The sequence below is a fragment of the Vigna unguiculata genome, chromosome 10 (genome assembly GCF_037176805.1).
Source record: "Vigna unguiculata cultivar grain cowpea cultivar isolate G323 ecotype 2 chromosome 10, ASM3717680v1, whole genome shotgun sequence".
NCBI classification, from domain to species: domain Eukaryota; kingdom Viridiplantae; phylum Streptophyta; class Magnoliopsida; order Fabales; family Fabaceae; genus Vigna; species Vigna unguiculata.
In genome coordinates, this window is record NC_140801.1 from 2,029,344 (window position 1) to 2,049,215 (window position 19,872).

Genomic DNA, 19,872 nt, shown 5'->3' on the forward strand with positions numbered 1-19,872 from the left:
CTTGAAATAGAAATTAAACGAAAAAAAAAAAGTTTTTATCAGATAAAGATACCTATTTTTGATTGGAAAGAGTAAAATTTCAAATCGATAGATATATTAAATGATATTTAAGGTTATATGAAAACGTAAAACTTAAAATGATCTATTACACATGCATATTTTATTTTTATTTTTTAAATATTACACTTAAAACCATTTATAAAAAAAAAAGTCATTGTAAAGGTAAAAATAATCCAAGAAAATACTAATGTAACTTCAAAAAATAAATAAACAGATGTAGACCAACATGAGAAATGTAATTGTTAGCTGAGAATGAGATTATCTAGAAACCATAATTGATTTAATTAGATAAGATATGAACTATTTAAATTTAAATGTGTTTGATGGTGTGAAAATTTTTATTCATGTAATAAGAACAAAGAAATACATCACAGAAGTTCACACATTCATTTTTTTATTGTCCAAGTGTGAGAAAATTGTGAAGTTTGGACCATTGACTTATCACAGTATCCTCCATTATTGACTTACTTTCAAGCTCATCTTCAAGCTTTAGCTGTTTCACAGTGTTGCTTGGTTCTTCTTGATTCATCCACTCACTCTCCCAGATCCAATTTCACACTACAATTAACAGGAAAATGGGAACAGCAACTGAGTCAGACTTTGATTATGTTCTGAGTGAAAGAAAAGCATTTGATGAAACAAAAGCTGGAGTCAAAGGGCTTGTTGATGCAGGTTCCAAGAAGGTTCCAAGCATATTCCATCACCCACCTGAGAAATATGAGAAAAAGGTCTCAAATTTAACCAACACAAGCCATGTTATTCCAGTCATAGACCTTGCAGAGCTTCACAAGGATGCAAGCAAACGCCAAGGGCTGGTTGAGATAGTGAAGGAAGCATCTCAAACATGGGGTTTCTTTCAGGTGATAAATCATGACATCCCTGTGAGTGTTCTTGAGGAGATGCAAAATGGGGTCAAAAGGTTTCATGAACTTGATGCTGAACACAAAAGGGAATTCTATTCACGAGATAGAACAAAACCCTTTTTCTATAACAGCAATTTTGATCTGTATGGCTCACAGGCAGCACTCAATTGGAGGGACACTTTTAAGTGTTTGTTGTACCCTGATCCCCCCAAACCAGAAGAAATTCCAGCAGTATGCAGGTATTATGTGTATCAATTACGTGTTCCTTCAAGAATTTTCAGTTAAACTAACATGGTGTGACATGATTCTTAGTATCTAGAGAAAGTAGTCTGAAGTACTGAGTTCAGGAAGAAAAATGAGTTTCATTGTAGTTAAAGTACACGGATTTGGAGGCTTATGTTTATATGTTTGTTCATCATGAATCGGAAGGTAAATCTTGATAAAATACCAGAAAAAGAAACCTAAGAAGAAGAGGAACTATGTTTCAAGGTGATGAACTTTGTGGTCTTGTGAATCGGAAAAAACTTAACACCTTTTTTTAGCTGTATGTCTCTTATCAAATTTGGCAATGTTGTTATGTTTGGTTGGGTGGGAAAAGTATAGTTCTGACATGTTATGCAGAGAAGCATTTCTTGCCAAATCTAGAAACATATCTGGCTTTGAATATTATAATCTATAAAACAAATTTTTTTCAATGCTTATCAAGTGAATCAAACAGAGGTGGTGGAATTGATCAAAGTTAGACGCTGATTGTGGATAATGGCAAAACTTGAAATAACATGATGTCTTAATATCCTGTAATGTGCTATCTTTCTTTTGTAAAACTTGGCCTGCATCTTGATGTAGAGCGCAGGGTATCCCTTCTTGATGAATCTCACAAAAAGGGTTTGAAGGGTTTGATCTTCAAAGAATTTCATAAGGCCAATTTACAGCATATAAGTAGGTACAATTTTCATCTTACAAATTGATTTTGTGAAGTTCTCTTAGGGTTAAAAAAATCTATTTCTTAACATAACATGGTATCAAAGTTATGGGCTATAGAGTCTAGTTTTACGCTTGAGATATATATGTTTCAGCATGAGGGTGTGTGTTTGAAGTTTTACATCAACTAGTGATAAATTTACATTATGTAAGTGGGTGCATACTTTATCTTATAAATCGATCTTGTGAGGTAAAGTTAATTTGTGACTTTTGTTCATTTCTGCATAATATAGTGTGGAAGTTAAAGGATGAAGTTTTAAACATTAAACTATTGTAGAAGCTAACTGAGACAAATTGAAAAGGTCCAAAACTGAGACAAATTGATTGCATGTTTTTGCAGAGACATATTGCTGGATTACAGGAAATACATAATGAAGCTTGGGATTTTACTGCTTGAGTTGTTTTCAGAAGCTTTGGGTCTGAATCCAAACTATCTCAAAGATATGGGATGTGCTGGGAGAGTGTTTGGTCTTTGCCATTATTATCCTGCATGTCCTGAACCAGATTTGACCATGGGAACCACCATGCATTCTGACAATGATTTCTTCACAATCCTTCTCCAGGATCATATTGGTGGTCTCCAAATAAGATGCAATGACAAGTGGATTGATATGAACCCTGTACCTGGTGCTTTGGTCATTAATATTGGAGACTTTTTGCAGGCAAGTTTTCTGTTTTCCTCTTGTTTTTTCCTTTATTTCATGCAACTTTTACCTATCATGGATACTACTTACATGTAAGGCTTCATTTTTCTAATGGAAGTTGAGACAAGACTTGATTGTTTCTATCTGTTGTTATGTGAACGAGCCTTGTTATTGGATGCAACCATGTTGTTGATTGTTTGTGTGTTTGAATTGTAGTTTATAACAAATGATAGATTGAAGAGTGCTGAACACAGAGTGCTTTCAAATCATGTTGGTCCAAGAATCTCAGTTGCATGCTTTTTCAGCCCAAGTGCTGAGGCATCCTCAAAGCCTTTTGGACCTATAAAGGAACTGTTATCTGAACACAATCCTCCCAAATATAGGGAAACTACATTTGCTGACTATGAAGCCTTCTTTATTGCAAAAGGACTTGATGGTACCAGTGCTCTTGCACCTTATAAGATTTGAACTGTGAAAATGTATCAGAAACTGCATCTTATCAGATTTGAACTAGGAAATGTATCAGAAACAAATAAGTTACAATAAATAAAAATGATTGCTCAATCTGATATGACTTTATAACAGCAGGGTATGCAGGTAAGTTGTGTACTAGCCTTCTGTGTAATTCATCACTTAAAAATATTAATAAATAAGGCTGTGAAACTCAAGAGTTTTCATAAATTCTTAAATTGGAATTATAAATTCGTAAGAATTTACTTCAATTTATATAAATCAATTCTTTTCAAAATCTTCAGTACAATCGTTCTCTCTTCTTTGTTTCTTTGCATCAAAGAAGGAAAACATGGTGATCAGGTTTTTACCCTACCAAAGCAATTAAAGGCCGTTAAATCATCAGAGAGTTAGAAAAAAACAGGGGAGGATGTGATATTACGAGGGAGAGCTGCTTCTGCGATCAATGCTGCCGACGACGAGGCGAGACGCGACGGCGAGGCATTGACGACGGCGACGCGAGACGGACGCGACGGCGAGGTGAGGTGAGGCAGAAGCAGACGAATGCGAGCGCGAGCGCAGTGGTGGTCAACAGAACGAGATGCGAACGCGACTGCAGTAGCCGGAGACGCGATGGCGAAAGCGGCGGCCAACACCTCCAAACGCGACAGCGAGCGCGGCGGCCAACACCTCCAGACGCAAGAGGTTCGACAGCAAAAACGCGACTGAACGAAATCAAAATGGAATAACCCTAAATCGCGAAAAAATTAGGTCAGTTCTACCCCAAAACGACCTCGTTTTCGTTTAATTTTTCAACCATTCGAACTCGCTCACACGCTTAACGATCTGATTTCCGATTCTTCCACCGATTTTACTTCAAAAACGATTTTGCTTCTGAATTAACTCGAAAACCAGGTGTAAGATCATAAACTTGTCCGCGAGTTAATTCAAAAGTTTGATAACCATGTTAATAAATAAAAGAAATTAAAAAGAAAAAAAAAAAAAAAAAAATATATATATATATATATATATATATATATATATATATATATATATATATATATAAGCGATCAAAATAATGCTTTATTTAAAATAAAAAATATGTATATAAAAAGCTGTTCAAACCAGAAGAATAAAGTTACATGTTTCATGCAACACTTAACCTGTCATTTAATTAGTGAACATCAATATATAAGTATTATCAATAAACAGTAGATAACAAAAGAGAAATAATCTTTTTATGAAGGTCTTGTGAATTGGAAACAACTTAACACCTTTTTTTAGCTGTTTTATCTCTTATCAAATTTGGCAATTTTGTTATGTTTGGTTTGGTGGGAAAAGTATAGTTCTGATATGCTATGCACAGAAGCATTTCTTGTCAAATCTAGAAACATATCTGGCTTTGAATTTCATAATCTATATGGATACTCAGGAACCAAATTTTTTTTCAATGCTTATCAAGTGAATCAACAGAGGTGGGGGAATTGATCTAAGTTAGATGCTAATTGTGGATAATGGCAATACTTGAAATGACATGATGTCTTAATATCCTGTAATGTGCTATCTTTCTTTTGTAAAACTAGGCCTGCATCTTGATGTAGAGCGCAGGGTATCCCTTGTTGATGAATCTCATAAAAAGGGTTTGAAGGGTTTTGATCTTCAAAGATCTTCAAAGAATCTCATAAGGCCAATTTATAATATATAAGTGGTACAATCCTCGTCATACAAATTGGTTATGTGAAGTTCAGTTAGTCTTAAAAAAATATATTTCTTAACGTAACATGGTATCAGAGTTATGGGTTAGAGAGTTTAGTTTCACGCTCAAGATGTATAAGAGTGTGTGTTTGAAGTTCCTCATCAACTAGTGATAAGTTTACACTATGTAAGTGAGTGCAAATCTCATCTTACATACTAATTTTGTGAGGTGGAGTTAATTTTTGACTTCTGTTTATTTTTGTATAATATAGCATGGAAGTTAAAGGATGAAGTTTTAAACATTAAACTATTGTAGAAACTAACTGAGACAAATTGAAAAGTTCCAAAACTGAGACAAATTGATTGCATGTTTTTGCAGAGACATATTGCTGGATTACAGGAAATACATAATGAAGCTTGGGATTTTACTGCTTGAGTTGTTTTCAGAAGCTTTGGGTCTGAATCCAAACTATCTCAAAGATATGGGATGTGCTGGGAAAGTGTTTGGTCTTTGCCATTATTACCCTGCATGTCCTGAACCAGATTTGACCATGGGAACCACCATGCATTCTGACTATGGTTTCTTCACAATCCTTCTCCAGGATCATATTGGTGGTCTCCAAGTAAGATGCAATGACAAGTGGATTGATATAAACCCTGTACCTGGTGCTTTGGTCATTAATATTGGAGACCTTTTGCAGGCAAGTTTTCTGTTTTCCTCTTGTTTTTTCCTTTATTTCCTGCAACTTTTACCTATCATGGATTCTACTTACATGTAAGGCTTCATTTTTCTAATGGAAGTTGGGGAAAGATAAAAGTCAGCTTAAAACAAATAATCATGGCACGACACTTATGAAGTTGTAAAAGTATGTCATGCACAATGTATTACTATAATCCAATGTTACTACATAGAAGAAAGAGTTCCACTAAACAACTGAGACTTGTCTGAATTTCAATTAATATTAAAGAATATATTCATAAGTGTATGTTTAAGTGTTTTAGAAAGAGTGTATCAGAGAATATGTTGCTCAGCGTTTCTCCTCAGAGCAAACCATACAACTTGAAATGGTATTGCTATCCTATCTTACATCTTGCTTAACTATTTGTGTTCCTACAAAGGTCCAGATGACCTTCACAAGATCAAAATGTGTCTTTCTTCTTTTCAGAGAAAATGTAGTAGTTCTCCATGCAGTTATTTTAAGAGTGTTTGGTACCACTGATCGGTCTTTCCAAGGGAGGTTAACCAGGGAGATTAAAAAACAATGAGACCTAAGCTTAATTCATATAAGGGATTGACATCACGATAACCTAAAATCTTAAGACAATAAATTTATAGATTTTCTTCTTTATAAGGTGTTAAATTTTGTACTTAACATGAGACTTAAACGCACACTTGGATTTCCAATAACACATACTTTTATCCATGTTCATGTGTCGGGATTCAAGTGTGAGTCTAAGTTCCACATTTGGTAAAAATTAGAAAGTTGAGTACCATAAATGGATGAAGAAGACCCATAAACCCATTGTGGCTTATAAGGTTTTGGGTTGAATGTGGTGACAATCCCTTATGTAGGTTGGACTTAAATCTCATTGTTATTGTGTCTTTCCGGTGAGTTCTTCCCTCAATAGACCCATCATGACATTGCCCATGACAGGTAGTTTGAGTTTTGTCATTTTCTTGTTACAAGTGAATGATAGAGGGAGTCATAACCACTCATATATGATCCATGTTCTTGCTCCCTCCTAGTTGAGACAAGACTTGATTGTTTCTATATGTTGTTATGTGAATGAGCCTTGTTATTGGATGTAACCATGTTGTTGATTGTTTGTGTGTTTGAATTGTAGTTTATAACAAATGATAGATTGAAGAGTGCTGAACACAGAGTGCTTTCAAATCATGTTGGTCCAAGAATCTCTGTTGCATGTTTTTTCAACCCAAGTGCTGAGGCATCCTCAAAGCTTTTTGGACCTATAAAGGAACTGTTATCTGAAGACAATCCTCCCAAATATAGGGAAACTACATATGCTGACTATGAAGCCTTCTTTTATGCAAAAGGACTTGATGGTACCAGTGCTCTTGCACCCTACAAGATTTGAACTGTGAAAATGTATCAGAAGCTACACCTTACAAGATGTGAACCAGGAAATGTATCAGAAACAAATAAGTTAGCATAAATAAAAATGATTGCTGAATCTGATATGACTTTATGACAGCAGGGTATGCAGGTAAGTTGTGTATACATATAATGTGTTCGATTTTTTCATCCAAATAGTATATTTGGATTTAAAATTTACTCAGATAGTATATTGTGTCAAATATTTACACAGAAAATTCAATTCTTTCTTTTCACCAACAGAATTCTAAATTGTGTTATTTTTTGTAATTTGTTTTTCAAAAATTTCTTCCTATTTTTATTTAAGAAAAAATAAATAAATAAAAATCAAGTTCAAAATTCAGTTTATTGGAAACCGAATTCTCACATATTTTTCAACCAGTTTTCTCTCCATCACTATACAGAATTTGGTTCTAAACTTGAAAAAAAAAAGTGTTATTGGGTGAAAAAAATCTAATGTATGCACATTCCACAACCTTAGCCTTCTGCATGATTAGTAGAATTCCATCTAAATTAGTAGAATTCTTTGCTAGTTTTTTTGATTATGTATATTTTCTGAATATAATCATTAAGATTTTTAAAATGATCATGAATTATTGTTATTTTTTTTCTTTGACTTTTCTCTAACTCCATTTGGTACTGATATATGAAAATATACTTCACAAATTTTACTCCAAAATTACTTTATGGCTAAATGACTACGTACTAAAATTCTCAACCACGTTATAGAAAAAATTTGTCATTTATTTTAAATTATCTTTCGTTACTTACAACATGTTTCTAACCACTGTTTAAAATAGAATTTGAGATAATATTTTACATCCCATTACTTATTATCCTTTTATTACTAACTTTCACGAAATGGAAATCAATTTCTCTAAAGTGTGTGTGTAAAAAATGGAATTTAAATCAGTACATATTATGATTTATTTTTGTGTAGGATAAGCCATATTCTTTATTATGCTATCTAATATTTGGGATCAATGATATTTTGATGTTTATGCATTATTTTAGTTGTGAGAAGGTTTTGATACCTGCCATATTTTATAATATATTATCATTATTGTAAAAAGAAATGCTAATTTTGAGGTTTAATAAATTAATATATTATTTAAAATGGTACTGATAATGGTTTTATATTATGATGAATGGTTCAGCTATTTTATGTCAGACAATAGCTCATTCTAATCATTTGTGGCAGTTGGAGAGAAATAAATATTTTGATATATAAAAAATATATCTTTTAAGTCTTGAAATATGAACATAAATGACGAAAAGAAAAAGGTTTTATCAGATAAAGATACCTATTCTTAGTAAAATTTCAAATCGATAGATATATTAAATAAAATTTAAGGTTATATGAAAACGTAAAACTTAAAATGATGTATTAAAGAAGAAATACTTGTAAATAAGATGAAACAAAATTAAAAATCACTAAACAATCTTTGTCTCCAAAATCACAGTTCTCTATGAATCATGGGTCCCATGTTGAAAATGGGTAGCATTTTCAGGAAAAAACATTCAAAGACAGAAGAGATAACGGCTTCATGGGACCACTTTGTGTCCTTTTGGCAGTGCAAAGTGCAAACCCATCACCACCCCTTTCTCCTTTATCTTCTCCATTTAGGCCAATTCATCAACTTTTCCCTCATTTGAGTTACCCTTTTCTCTATTCACTTTGTTCCACACTACTGCCATAGCAAAATCCTTTTTTTTTTCTGGTTCAGCCTCGGCATTGCATATGATGAACAACCCCAGTTGTGGGGTGTTGCATTTCTTTTGTTGTTTTGCTTGTTGTCTCCTTTTTCCAGCTCTTGTTCTCTCCCATCACATCCATGGTAAGTAAAGTTACATTCTTTTTCTCTCTTTTTGTGAGTTTGTTTTGGCATTTGGTGTGTTTATGAGCATTGTGTCTGTTATTTGATTATAAGGTTATTGTGGGCATGAGTAGTAAGTAACAAATGTAGCTTTTCATCTATGAATGTTTCTGTTTTCTCTATTTTTTGTCATTCTGCAAGGTTGTTCTATTATTGTGTCTTGGAGTGTTCGATACTTGTACTGTTGAGATAGTTGTTGTGGTGTAATGGGTATTCCAGAAGCTCTTCATATAAGTTCAAACGTGCTTTTGTGTTTTGCTTCGAAAGTTTCCATCTTGTTCTGGATCTCTGATTCCTGGCACATTCCTTCGAAGAGTGGTTTCTTTGAAGGTTTAACAGTCTGAAATATTCTTAAGGACTAGTACAATTTTGAAATTAGTGGGAACACAAGGAATTTAGAGTGAGAGTTAAACAATTTTACTGTTCAGTTTTGTTGAATCATTTTGAAAGATCAGTTTAGTTTTATAGTAGTTCAGTTCATCTGTTTAGTGTACCCCTAATTACTGAATTACATTGCTGAACTTATAGATTGGTTAAATGTGACATTGGTTTCTTTGATATGCTACATTCACTATGATCGGTGATGTTATGACTATAGAAATTTGGTTTCCAGAAGTTGTTTTCCCTTAAATTTGAATTAATGCTAATTAAATATGGTAGATGATTTGGCACGGAGTGCAGCTTATTTCTGTACCTTACACCTTTGTTTCACATGTTCTGAGAATTCTTCATTAATATTAGAAAAAGTTTGTTTCTGGTATTTGTAGCTTGTCTTCACAACAATCTTGGTCAGACATTAAAGTATTTTGGAGTTCTGTTTGGATATTATCAGCTTAATAATCAGAGCATTTATACATTGGTTAGAAAAATCTGCATTAGTCTGAGCGTTATAAATTGAAACTTAGTCAGGTATATTGGTTTTTGTAAGAGCTTATTTTGTGCAATAAATTTTGTGAAAAAATGTGAATATGACGCAGGTTTTTGAGAATAATAAATGTTGCAAGAGGGCAAACTTCTGTCATTTTTATGTCTTATGAATAATAGCAAAGATTAAAAGGCAAATGAAACATTCTGCATTTATAGGGCTCTTTTGATAATGTTAAATTTAGATTTATAATGCAACCAGAGTATAATATGAACCTGTTGATTTCTGTTCTAGTATGTTGGTGTTTGTGAACTTGTTTCATATTCTCAAAAGATCATACGACTTCAACAATAAAGTTGAGGATTAAAAATACTACAAAATATGAAATGTGATGAATATGGACATGAAACTTAGAGAACATCTTGTAAGGGTTTCAAAGATTGTGAAGGAACTGTGTATAGAACTTTCAGTACAATATAGTTGTTTTCTTTTTGTTCTTATCCTTGTGTTTTTTTTGTTATTGTTGTTCATACCCAACACTAATAAAACCAGGTTTTGTAACATATGCTTTGTTTGATGCAAATCTGGTTGGAAATCCAAGTGTGAGTCTAAGTCTTATATTGGATAAAGATAAAAAAGTTGAGCATCTTATAAGAAAAAGGACCTATAAACCCATTATCTTAGAGGTTTTAAGTCAGAGGTAGTGTCATAGGTCTGATTCGTGTCTAATTGATATTGTATCTCTCAAATGAATTCTCTCAGAAAAGACTGATCAATATATGAAGAGTCACTCTGATGATTAAGTCAACTGAATAGAAACAAGATGAGCATGCACATCCACTACACACATCATCTCTAAAACCAGATGTTTTCTCTCTCAGGAAACCCTGCCAGTGACATAGTTGACATCATAAACAAGAATCGAACGGATCAGAAGCTTCCCCACTTGAATGACAGCCCTGGTTTAGGGTGCATGGCCTTACAATACGTTGAATTATGCAAAGGAAACTGCAGTGATAACAATGCTGTAAACTGCAAACCCCCTGAAGATGATTTCACTGAAGTGTTTGCTCCCAACTGTGGCGTAGAGCTTCCTACTTTTGGCACCATAACTGGCCACATTGTTGGTTGTCAAAGAGAGTATCTTGAGCCATCTCTGGCATTCTCTCAAGTTCTCATCAAAGATAAGAACTCTGTGTCTGTTCTGAAGAACAAAACACACACCGAGGTTGGAGTTGGTCTTGTTGGACTCCATAAAGGACCTTTCTTTTGGTGTGTTTTGTTCAGCGATGGACAGACAAACTCCACGTTTGTGCTTGAAAATCGTGGTGTAGGAATCCAGCAGAAGAAGGGGTGTTATAGTGGAAGCAGTACTCCATGCAGTGGGGGACACAGAAGCAGTGTTGCACTTTTTAACATATTATTTTTCATGTGTTGTATGTCCATTTTGGTGTTTGCACTTTTGTGATCAGTTTACTAAATCTTCACTTGACAATTCTTGAGTTGGTTTTCTTTGTTTTGTTCGGCTTCCTTTACTTTGTTTACTGTGTGTGATGTGCTTCATTTGGGGTTTCATGAATTAATACTAATATTAACTGTGAAGAATTATAGTGTAGAGCCAGAGTCTAATGAGAAAAGATGAGTGAGGCAAATAATATATAACGATTTTTTTTACAAACTTATTATTTAAAGTTTTGAATAAAAGATGAACGAAATATTTTTGATGTGACGTCCCATTTAGATAGACTAATCCAATAAACAAAACGTCGCGCAGTTATAATATTTCAAGGGCAACGCGAACAAAAGAAAACGGAGTTCAAGAGTGTACTTTAACAGTCATCCATAGGAGTACTTAGAGAGAAATTTGGGCATACAACCATGCCATAAACAAAACAATTCTAAGGTTTAGAAGTTATGCAAAAGGAATGCCCTAGGAGCATGGAACTACAAGGCACTAGGGCCATAGGACACCTTCAAAAACCATAACAACGGGCCCACTAGGCTGCACCGCTACCACCATCAGGCCTACCTCCAGAAGTATTCCCATCTGCTCCCACCAATGGTGATCATCGCAAAAGAGAAAACAAAACAGAAACACACACAAACATGCAAGGGTAAGCTAGTGTAATATAATACTTATCAGGGCATAAAGGAATAAATACATAAACATTCCAGACATACAACACAGAGGCACATAGATCATGTTATGGCAAACAAGCAAGACACTATGACTCTATTATCCGGATACATATGTTAAGATCGGATTCACTGGATGCCTGCACTCGTGGTGGCCTCTACTGCTCTGCAGAGCCATTGCCAATGGGTTTCACCCTACCACTCACGAGGTTAGCCTTCAAGCGTCTAAGGCCATTATCCTGCCAAAGACTAGGGCCTCCCGCTACTCTCACCACTTGGGTCAGCTTGCTCTACCTGAGACTCACTGACCCTTTAGAGTTTCGGGATGCGATCCTTACTTGAATCCATATCTTAACATATACACTACACGCCACCATAAAGTCTCCCCACGAGACTCATGGAATTACGCCTATCACATACAATTTTTATGTTTCTCATACTACAACCACCACTTACATCTCATACATTCCATCGTCATGTTAAAGTGTCACGAACCCACAACCCATGATAAATTCCATACCCAGCATGCCAGTTTCATTCATAAAAACCCAAACACCCCAAATATATTCACGCACATCATATTTAGAAAGAACAGTTTGAATGGTACATGCAACAAATCACTCAAACAGCCAAGGAAACATAACACTCTCTCGCGAACTCGCTCAGGCGAGACGCTGGCCTTCCTGAGGCAGCGAATTCTCGCTCAGGCGAGATGAGCAACAGGGTTTTCTCACGCATTCTCGCTCAGGCGAGACGCGCGACATGACCCCTTCACGAATTCTCGCTCAAGCGAGATGGGCAACGTGGGATTTTTCACGATTTCTCGCTCAGGCGAGACCTCCTCGCCTGAGCGAGACATGGCGTCGCTCAGAACGTGGACAGGTCGCCTAGGCGAGCTCTCGTGGTGGTGAGTACTCTGATACTCTCGCCTAGGCGAGACAAGCTCGCTTGGGCGAAAATAGCAGCGTTCACCACTGTCAACCCACATGCAACGGCGGAAACCGCCCAGATCCACCCCAAACCCACATGCAACCCCATTTCTCTCAACAAAACATACTATACATGCATATAAACACGAAAACAACCAAAAACAGCCAAGGACAACTTAGAACAGACGAATCTAGCTTCCCTTACCTTTGTTTTGAGCACTAAAAGCAAGCGGATCCTAACTATGTAGCACAGCAGCTCCAAGAACTAAGACAGTGGCTGAAACTGGAACAAGAGGACAGAACGGAGTCAAGAACCATAACCCCAACTTGACCCACGCGTTTTTAAACGGAGGGGAAAAGAAAAAAATGAACGAACCAGAAGCTCCGAAGTCCACTTACCTGGAAGAAAAGAAGGTCTTTTGATGGCTCGGAGACGAACGGAAGTCGTGCCCTAGCAGAGCACTTTGCTGGAGTTTGGAGAGGAAGGGAGATTGCTCTGGAAAACAGAAGAGTGGAGGAAAAGATGAGAATGTAGGGTATGTGGTAGGGTAAGGTGCCCTTCTGTAGGGCAGGGCCTTGGGCCTCCGAAAAGGCCAGGCCCAAACTCTACAGTACAGAAAAAGAGGGCTTACATTTGATGCATACATATACAAGTATATTTGTATAATTTAAAAGTGTATTTTACATCCTCTCGTTATAGATTAGGGCTTCTCCTTTCATCTGTTGTGTGGACGTTTTGTTGTATTTGTTCGGTGTTTATCCATCTTCTCGTTTCAAATAATCAATCAGTTTTATATACAAATTGATCTGTATGGCCGTGTAGAAAACCTAAAAAAAAAATGGGATCTTGATTATTGGATTATTTTGAGTCTGACTATATTTTGAGTCTGATGATAATGATATGATTTGTGTTAATAAGATATTTTTATTAAAAAAATTGTAGAATAAAGAATATCTTTTTTAAAATAATAAAGTGTCACAATTCTTTATATATATAGGCCATATATTAATAAATGGTCAATACTTTGGTTCACGTATGTCTTCATGATAATTTCTAAAACAAAGAGAAACACTTCATTATTTAGTAAGATAGTAAGAAAATAAAAAAAATAGCAATTACATAAGAAAATAAAAAAAATTGAAAAAAGAAGAAAATAAAAAAAATAACAATTACATAAGAAAATAAAAAAAAATTGAAAAAAGAAAAAAAAAACAGATGTATATTGAAAAGAGGAAAAATGATAAAAGTATTGTTATAGGAGATGAGAAGTTAGAAACTCGAAAATAAAAACAAGAATTGTCAAAAAAGAAAAAAAAAACTTTCTTAATTAATTTTACTGATGATTTATCTAAAAATTAATTTCTAAGTAAATTTGTAGTATAGTTAATCTACAAATTCTGATAAAATTTTAAAAATTAACAAAAACATTGGAAATTAGATTTCTTTAAAATTAATTTTTTATCATTTTCAATACAACAAATCTTAATAAAATATCTATCCATATATTTAAAAAAAATAGGCACATATTATAACAATTTATATAAAAATCAATATAATTTTTCAATGTAGTGTACCCAACCACTTGTGCATAATAAATGAATGATAAGGCAGTGCATATCTTAGTCAAAAATGTTATGAGTATCCAATGCACATAGTGTATGCCCTGTTTGGATCAATTGGAAAAATGAAAAGCTCGTTTGTGAAGGGAAAAATCAATGAAAATTTGTGTTTAATATTTACAATGGTAAAACTTTATTGGATTATGATCATAATATCGTACTCTAATCTAATATAACAAATTACAATAGAGAAAAAAAAGCAAATATGACACAATTAGAGCTTTTGTTAATTTTAAGGTGAAAAACATTTATGGATTACAAAATAATAAGTTATACTGGTTAAAGATATGGAAATTTTACATTTTTAATATTATATTTATGTTTATATGTTTCATAGTAAAATTTAACCACTTTTAAATGTATATTAAGGTTTAATAATAATTATTTTAAATTATAGTTTTCAACTTAAATGACCTATAATAATTATTTTTATCATTTAAATGTTAATCAGAATCCAGAAGGTTAAATCGAGATAAATTAGATCGAAAATTAAACCGAGTCAATTTAGACTAAAAATTAAATCAAATTAGTACAAATCGAAAGTTAAGTCGAGTAAATTTAGATCGAAGATCGAATCAAACCAATCGTAGATAATTTTTTAATTGAAAAATTATTAAGTTTAAAAAGTAATTAAATTAAAAAGAAAACTGCCATTTTTAAAAGTAAAATATTGATGAAATAATTATTTTAATTTAAGAAACTTATATTTAAAAGATAGATGAAATAATTATTTTAATTTAAGAAACTTATATTTAAAAGATAAAGTTGAAAAAGAAATGTAAACACCAATAAGGTATCTATATATATATATATTATTAAATAGCAAGTCTAAAATATTCTCCCCTGACTTTTATAATTTGTCGCTGGCATAATTTATGCACACTGTCGTAAACCGCATAAGCAGTTATTACTTGGCCAACATTAATTTATTATTACTATTATTATTTTATACAGTCTCATCAATATCAAACTTAGAACACCGTTTGCCTTTAATGGAGGCATTTAATTATAGAATTTACTAATACTATTCATAAACGGTCATTTTCATTATTATTCTTTTGTCTGCAAGAAAAAAAAATATTATATATACAAAAACACATTAGGGTTGTTTCAACTCGTTTACAAAAAGTTTTATTTTTGTAACAATAAAAATATTAACTATATATGTGGTGAAGAACACAAATTATGATAATTTGATACTTTCTAACTCTTCTTTTCATCATAATTATAAAAATATTCGATAAAATTAAATGTTTTGATACGATAAAAATAACAATATGATCATAAAATTAAAAAATCTTACATAATTATAAGTTAGTTAGACATAGAAATGACAAATGGATTCTTTTAATGTCTGAATTTGTTTTCCTTTTAATAAAATATTTTTACATTGTCCTTGTCTCAAAAATCAATTCATCTTTCTTACAAGGTTTTTCCTTGTATTTATAAAAAGGTTGATTACACCACATTACTTCATGGCCGATTTAAGGGTAAAGCAAGTGAAACACTCGCTTTAGGCTAGAAAAAAAAAAAGCTTCAAAATTTATTTTTACTAATAATATTTCTCTATTAAATTAATTATAAAATTATGTTTAAAGGATAAAGCAAGTGAAACACTCACTTTAGGCTTCCAGCAAATGAAGGTCTCAAAATTTCTTTTTACGACTAATATTTCTATATTAAATTAATTATAAAATTATGTTTAAGAAAATAGACCTCAAAATATTTTTTGGTACTAACATACCTTTATTAAATTAATTATAAAATTATGTTTAAGAAAAAGAAGGTCTCAAAAAAATATATTTTATTACTAATATAACTCTATTAAATTAATAATAAGTTTGTTTAAAAATAAAATTTAATTAAATTATTATTTATGTATATTAATTTTTATTGATATTAAAAATAATAATTGTGAGACCTTTTTTTGCATTCTTTCTTTCTCTCCTTTGCCAAGTACACAGAACTCACACTCTTGCTAAAAAAAAAAAACCACCCTTGCTTTTTACTTCTTTTTCTCTCCACCACTCTCTAATAGTTGCACCTTGATCATCCTCTATCTAAACCCTTTCCCTTGGTTTGCAATCAGATTCTGGAAGAGCAACTCCAACAGAGCTCTCTACTACTTCCTCTCCTAACTCCTTTCCCCCTAGGTTGAATTGAGGTTTCTGCCTTTGCTAGTTGAGGTTGATTTCACAAAGCTCAAAATCAGTAGAAAGGTAAGGGAAGCTAACTGTTTTGCTTGAATTTCGTATAGAAATCATTCTTATGACTTTGAATTGCATGATTAGGTGTTGTATGAGATCTTGAACTATGTAATTAGGTGTATGATTGGTTTGTGCAAGATTTCTGGGCTTCTGCATGTGAAAACAGATTGGGAATCTGGTGTTTTTGCCTAAGCGAGCAGCTCTTGCCTAAGCGAAAACACCAGAAACTCACCCTTGTCACTGCGCTAGATCTCACCTAGGCGAGCCAATTTCGCTTGAGCGAGAGACACTCTCGTCTAAGCGAGACAGCTTAGCTTGAGCGAGAATTCGCCCAGAGTTTGGGTTGTTCTCTGTTTCGAGCCTCGCTCAAACGAGAATGATTCGCCTAAGCGAGAGAGCCCTTTCATCCGGCGACACCCTCTAGCTTGGGTGAGAACCTCTGCAGCTGAGTGTTATTTCTCTGTTTTGGTGGATGAAGCTATGTTTGAATGTTAAAATAAGAAGTTAGTTATGATATGCATGGATTGTTATGACTAGTAACATGTGTGGTGAAATTGCATGAATTTGGATTATGAAAAGATGTGGTTGAACTAGGATTTCAAGGGAAATTCTAAAGGGAATGTTTTAGCGTATGTAAGGACATAAGGACTCACTATTGGGGGTATCCTGAAACTCCAATAATCATTCACGCTCAAATAGAGCAGAATGGATTATGTCGTGAGGAGTATCAGGAGGTCCTAGTCTTTGGACTTGATCAAGTCTTAGACGCGAAGGGGACTTACCTTGTGAGTGGTTGGGTGATAACCCCTTGAAGCTAAACTCTGCAGAGTTTGGGAACCATCATAGGTGCACGCCACCAAGAGGTCTAATGTCGCTTACATAATCTGGATATCGAGTCTAGAGTAATATATTTGTACTGTGTTTGTGGTGGCCTATGTCATTCTGGTGAAATTGAGAAAGGTTGCATGGTTTCTGTTTATAATTGAACTGCATGATTCCTTTAATTAGATTAGCTTACCCTTTCATTTCTCTGTGTGTTTTGTGTTTGATTCTTTCTTGCAATGATCACTTCGGTGTGAGCAGATGAAAATGCAGGTGAAGATACTCCTCTCCTAAACAGGAGTTAACAGCAGTATAGGGATTTGATAGTTGTCCATGTTTGTGTTTTGTTCAGGGGACTTTTGTTATCTTTTCCTTAGTATAAGATGTGCCTGTAACCAATATATTATTATGGTTCTGCGGATGATTGCATGAATACTTCATATTGGGCTAATTCCTACTATCTCCTTTGTTTAATCATTATATAATGTTTTGTTTAGTAGCGTAAAAATTATTAAATGGGATGTTACAATAATTAATGAGTTAAAACCTTTATTTAGTAAATTATAATTTTGTTTATGAAAAAGAGAATGATTAGTTCTTTTTATTCTCTCATAATCAATTTTATTCTATTTTCTTCCTTTATCTTTTTATTTTTATGTGACTTGTCTTGTCTCTCCTTATTTCTTCTTCTTCTAAGAGTTCTTGTTTTAAGGTTTTGGTAGATTAAATTTATTGAATCTCATATTGTCTTTGTGTACAAATTTTTGCATCCTCAATTTTGTTTAGTATATTTTTTCTTTCTATTTATGTTGTTGTTGTTTTTATTCTATTTTGGTTGTATTAGTTTAGAAATGTGTTTCTTTTACCTAATATTTTTTTTATACTTTTCGATTTACGAGTTGCAAGAGTTTTTTGCATATATCTTGACGAAGAATTGTAATTTTTATACAAAACTATTAATTAGATTAATGTTTAGTATTTTGGTGGATATTAGATTAGTTGAAGCATAATTCAAAGTTAGATTTTCTATAGAAAGATAATTCAAGTTTAGGGATGAAAAGACTTATTATTGAGTTGAGAAGAACAATACTTTTTTTTATTAATGATTAATCTTAAAATAAAATTTGTAGGTTTGTGAAAAACTTGAGACTTGAAGAGGAGAAAGAGACTTAAGACTTCAAAATACTACAAATCTACTATCGAGTTATTACTTTCTTGACAACCAGAACCATGTTTTATTTTTTTAACTCATTCATTTTCTATATTTATCTTTAGTAGTGTTTTATATATTATAATATTTTTACTTCATATAAAAATATATAGATATTTCAATTAGAAAATTTGAATCAGACTATTTAAAAACAAAAGATGAGAAGAGAATAATCGAGGCTTTAATTGTATCACAAAAATGAGCTATGAATAAAATTATAAAAAATAGATAAAAAAACATGAATTAGAAAGTATAAGTGTGTCAACAATATTTCAAGAAAGATTAAATGAATTAACCTTGTTATCTATGGAAAAAGAAATGTTAAATTAGATTAATGATGACAATATAATAAATAATTTCGCATAAAAAAAGCTTCAAAAATAAATTTTAAATAAAATGTCGCATCTTTTAAGTTTGATTTAGGTCTCCCAAACTCTTGAGCCGCCCCTAACTCTTATCATAACTTTGTGCAAGGTTATCTATACTCTTATCGTAATCTTTGTGCGGTTATGTTCAAATGGTATATTATTCATTATAGTCAACCAAATAGTTTATGTCTCATATTTAAATATTTTTACTCATTTTCATTATTTTTATTTATTATTGTTTTTCAAATAAAAATATTTGACTATCAATTTTAAATGGTCAATTACATAAACCTTTCATTTAATAAGTAATCTAAAAAACTTATATTTTTTTTATTCTCTTTGATCCTTACTTTTTTTTCATACGAAGAACTTTTGTTTTGCTAAAATAATTTTCATTGTCTCTTAACAATTCGACTACATTATTGATATTGAACAGTTTTTCTTAGATTTTCAAGGTATTTTCATTTTATCGCGTCCTTAATTATACATTTATTTTCCTTTGTAGGATTTCATTGAATGATGTATCAAATTATGTTTAAGACGCACGTTTAACAATTTTTATTTGTTATTTATTTTTATAATGTAGAATACTGTTTTGACGATATTTTATATAATTTTTTTTTATTTTATAAATTATTTCATGAGAGTAATTTTATCACCATAATTATATAAAAATATTTTTATTTAATATAATATAATAATTTATTGTCATTGTCATGAATCTTGTTTATCACTAGATTAAAGTTCAAAACATAAAATATCTAAGCTAAATTTTAATTGTTATTAATTTAGTCTTTGTTCTTGATTCGTTCAAGTGATATATTATATCTTTATTAGAGTATAAAATATATTTAATTAGAATTTAGAGATATAGAGACATTTAAAATATTTTTAAACTTAGATACTTGTTCTTTTATACCTTCTTACAAATATTTTATAATTTTATCAATTTTGTTCCATTAACATATACAAACTTAATAAATGTTTTGGTTTTTATAAAATTTTATTTGGTACTTTAATTTAAAATATAT

The 19,872-nt window shown here is 32.3% G+C and overlaps 3 protein-coding genes and 2 long non-coding RNA genes across 6 annotated transcripts; 3 read left to right on the forward strand and 2 right to left on the reverse strand.

The window, feature by feature from the left end:
* Window positions 1-442: 442 nt before the first annotated feature.
* LOC114166835 (1-aminocyclopropane-1-carboxylate oxidase homolog 12-like) lies at window positions 443-3,112 on the forward strand. The gene is made up of 3 exons (XM_028051697.2): window positions 443-1,162; window positions 2,245-2,566; window positions 2,765-3,112. Exons 1-3 carry the CDS (start codon window positions 636-638, stop codon window positions 3,014-3,016), a joined length of 1,101 nt encoding a protein of 366 aa, XP_027907498.1. The 5' UTR covers window positions 443-635; the 3' UTR covers window positions 3,017-3,112.
* LOC146881993 (uncharacterized) lies at window positions 2,140-3,580 on the reverse strand. The gene is made up of 2 exons (XR_014985355.1): window positions 3,441-3,580; window positions 2,140-3,017 (listed from the first exon to the last, which is right to left on the reverse strand). It is a non-coding gene; the product is annotated as an uncharacterized LOC146881993 (long non-coding RNA).
* A 55-nt stretch (window positions 3,581-3,635) lies between these two features.
* On the forward strand, window positions 3,636-6,940 carry LOC114166936 (1-aminocyclopropane-1-carboxylate oxidase homolog 1-like). The gene is made up of 3 exons (XM_028051822.2): window positions 3,636-3,769; window positions 5,073-5,394; window positions 6,539-6,940. Exons 2-3 carry the CDS (start codon window positions 5,104-5,106, stop codon window positions 6,788-6,790), a joined length of 543 nt encoding a protein of 180 aa, XP_027907623.2. The 5' UTR covers window positions 3,636-3,769; window positions 5,073-5,103; the 3' UTR covers window positions 6,791-6,940.
* Window positions 6,941-8,380: 1,440 nt separating this feature from the next.
* LOC114166564 (ferredoxin-like protein) lies at window positions 8,381-11,068 on the forward strand. 2 transcript variants are annotated; one of them, XM_028051314.2, is made up of 2 exons: window positions 8,381-8,645; window positions 10,312-11,068. In XM_028051314.2, exon 2 carries the CDS (start codon window positions 10,415-10,417, stop codon window positions 11,015-11,017), a length of 603 nt encoding a protein of 200 aa, XP_027907115.1. In that variant the 5' UTR covers window positions 8,381-8,645; window positions 10,312-10,414; the 3' UTR covers window positions 11,018-11,068. The 2 variants fall into 2 exon arrangements, with proteins under 2 accessions (XP_027907115.1, XP_027907114.1); XM_028051313.2 differs by having other exon boundaries at window positions 8,389-8,645; window positions 10,431-11,068.
* A 138-nt stretch (window positions 11,069-11,206) lies between these two features.
* Window positions 11,207-13,201, reverse strand: LOC114165101 (uncharacterized). Its single transcript, XR_003599690.2, has 3 exons — window positions 13,014-13,201; window positions 12,820-12,897; window positions 11,207-11,596 (listed from the first exon to the last, which is right to left on the reverse strand). It is a non-coding gene; the product is annotated as an uncharacterized LOC114165101 (long non-coding RNA).
* Window positions 13,202-19,872: the final 6,671 nt, after the last annotated feature.

Coding starts and splice junctions, on each gene's coding strand:
- LOC114166835 (XM_028051697.2), top strand. CDS start 636: ATGGGAACAGCAACTGAGTCAGACTTTGATTATGTTCTGAGTGAAAGA. Junction 1,163..2,244: donor GAAATTCCAGCAGTATGCAG/GTATTATGTGTA, acceptor ATGTTTTTGCAG/AGACATATTGCTGGATTACA. Junction 2,567..2,764: donor ATATTGGAGACTTTTTGCAG/GCAAGTTTTCTG, acceptor TTTGAATTGTAG/TTTATAACAAATGATAGATT.
- LOC114166936 (XM_028051822.2), top strand. CDS start 5,104: ATGAAGCTTGGGATTTTACTGCTTGAGTTGTTTTCAGAAGCTTTGGGT. Junction 5,395..6,538: donor ATATTGGAGACCTTTTGCAG/GCAAGTTTTCTG, acceptor TTTGAATTGTAG/TTTATAACAAATGATAGATT.
- LOC114166564 (XM_028051313.2), top strand. CDS start 8,549: ATGATGAACAACCCCAGTTGTGGGGTGTTGCATTTCTTTTGTTGTTTT. Junction 8,646..10,430: donor TCTCTCCCATCACATCCATG/GTAAGTAAAGTT, acceptor TTTCTCTCTCAG/GAAACCCTGCCAGTGACATA.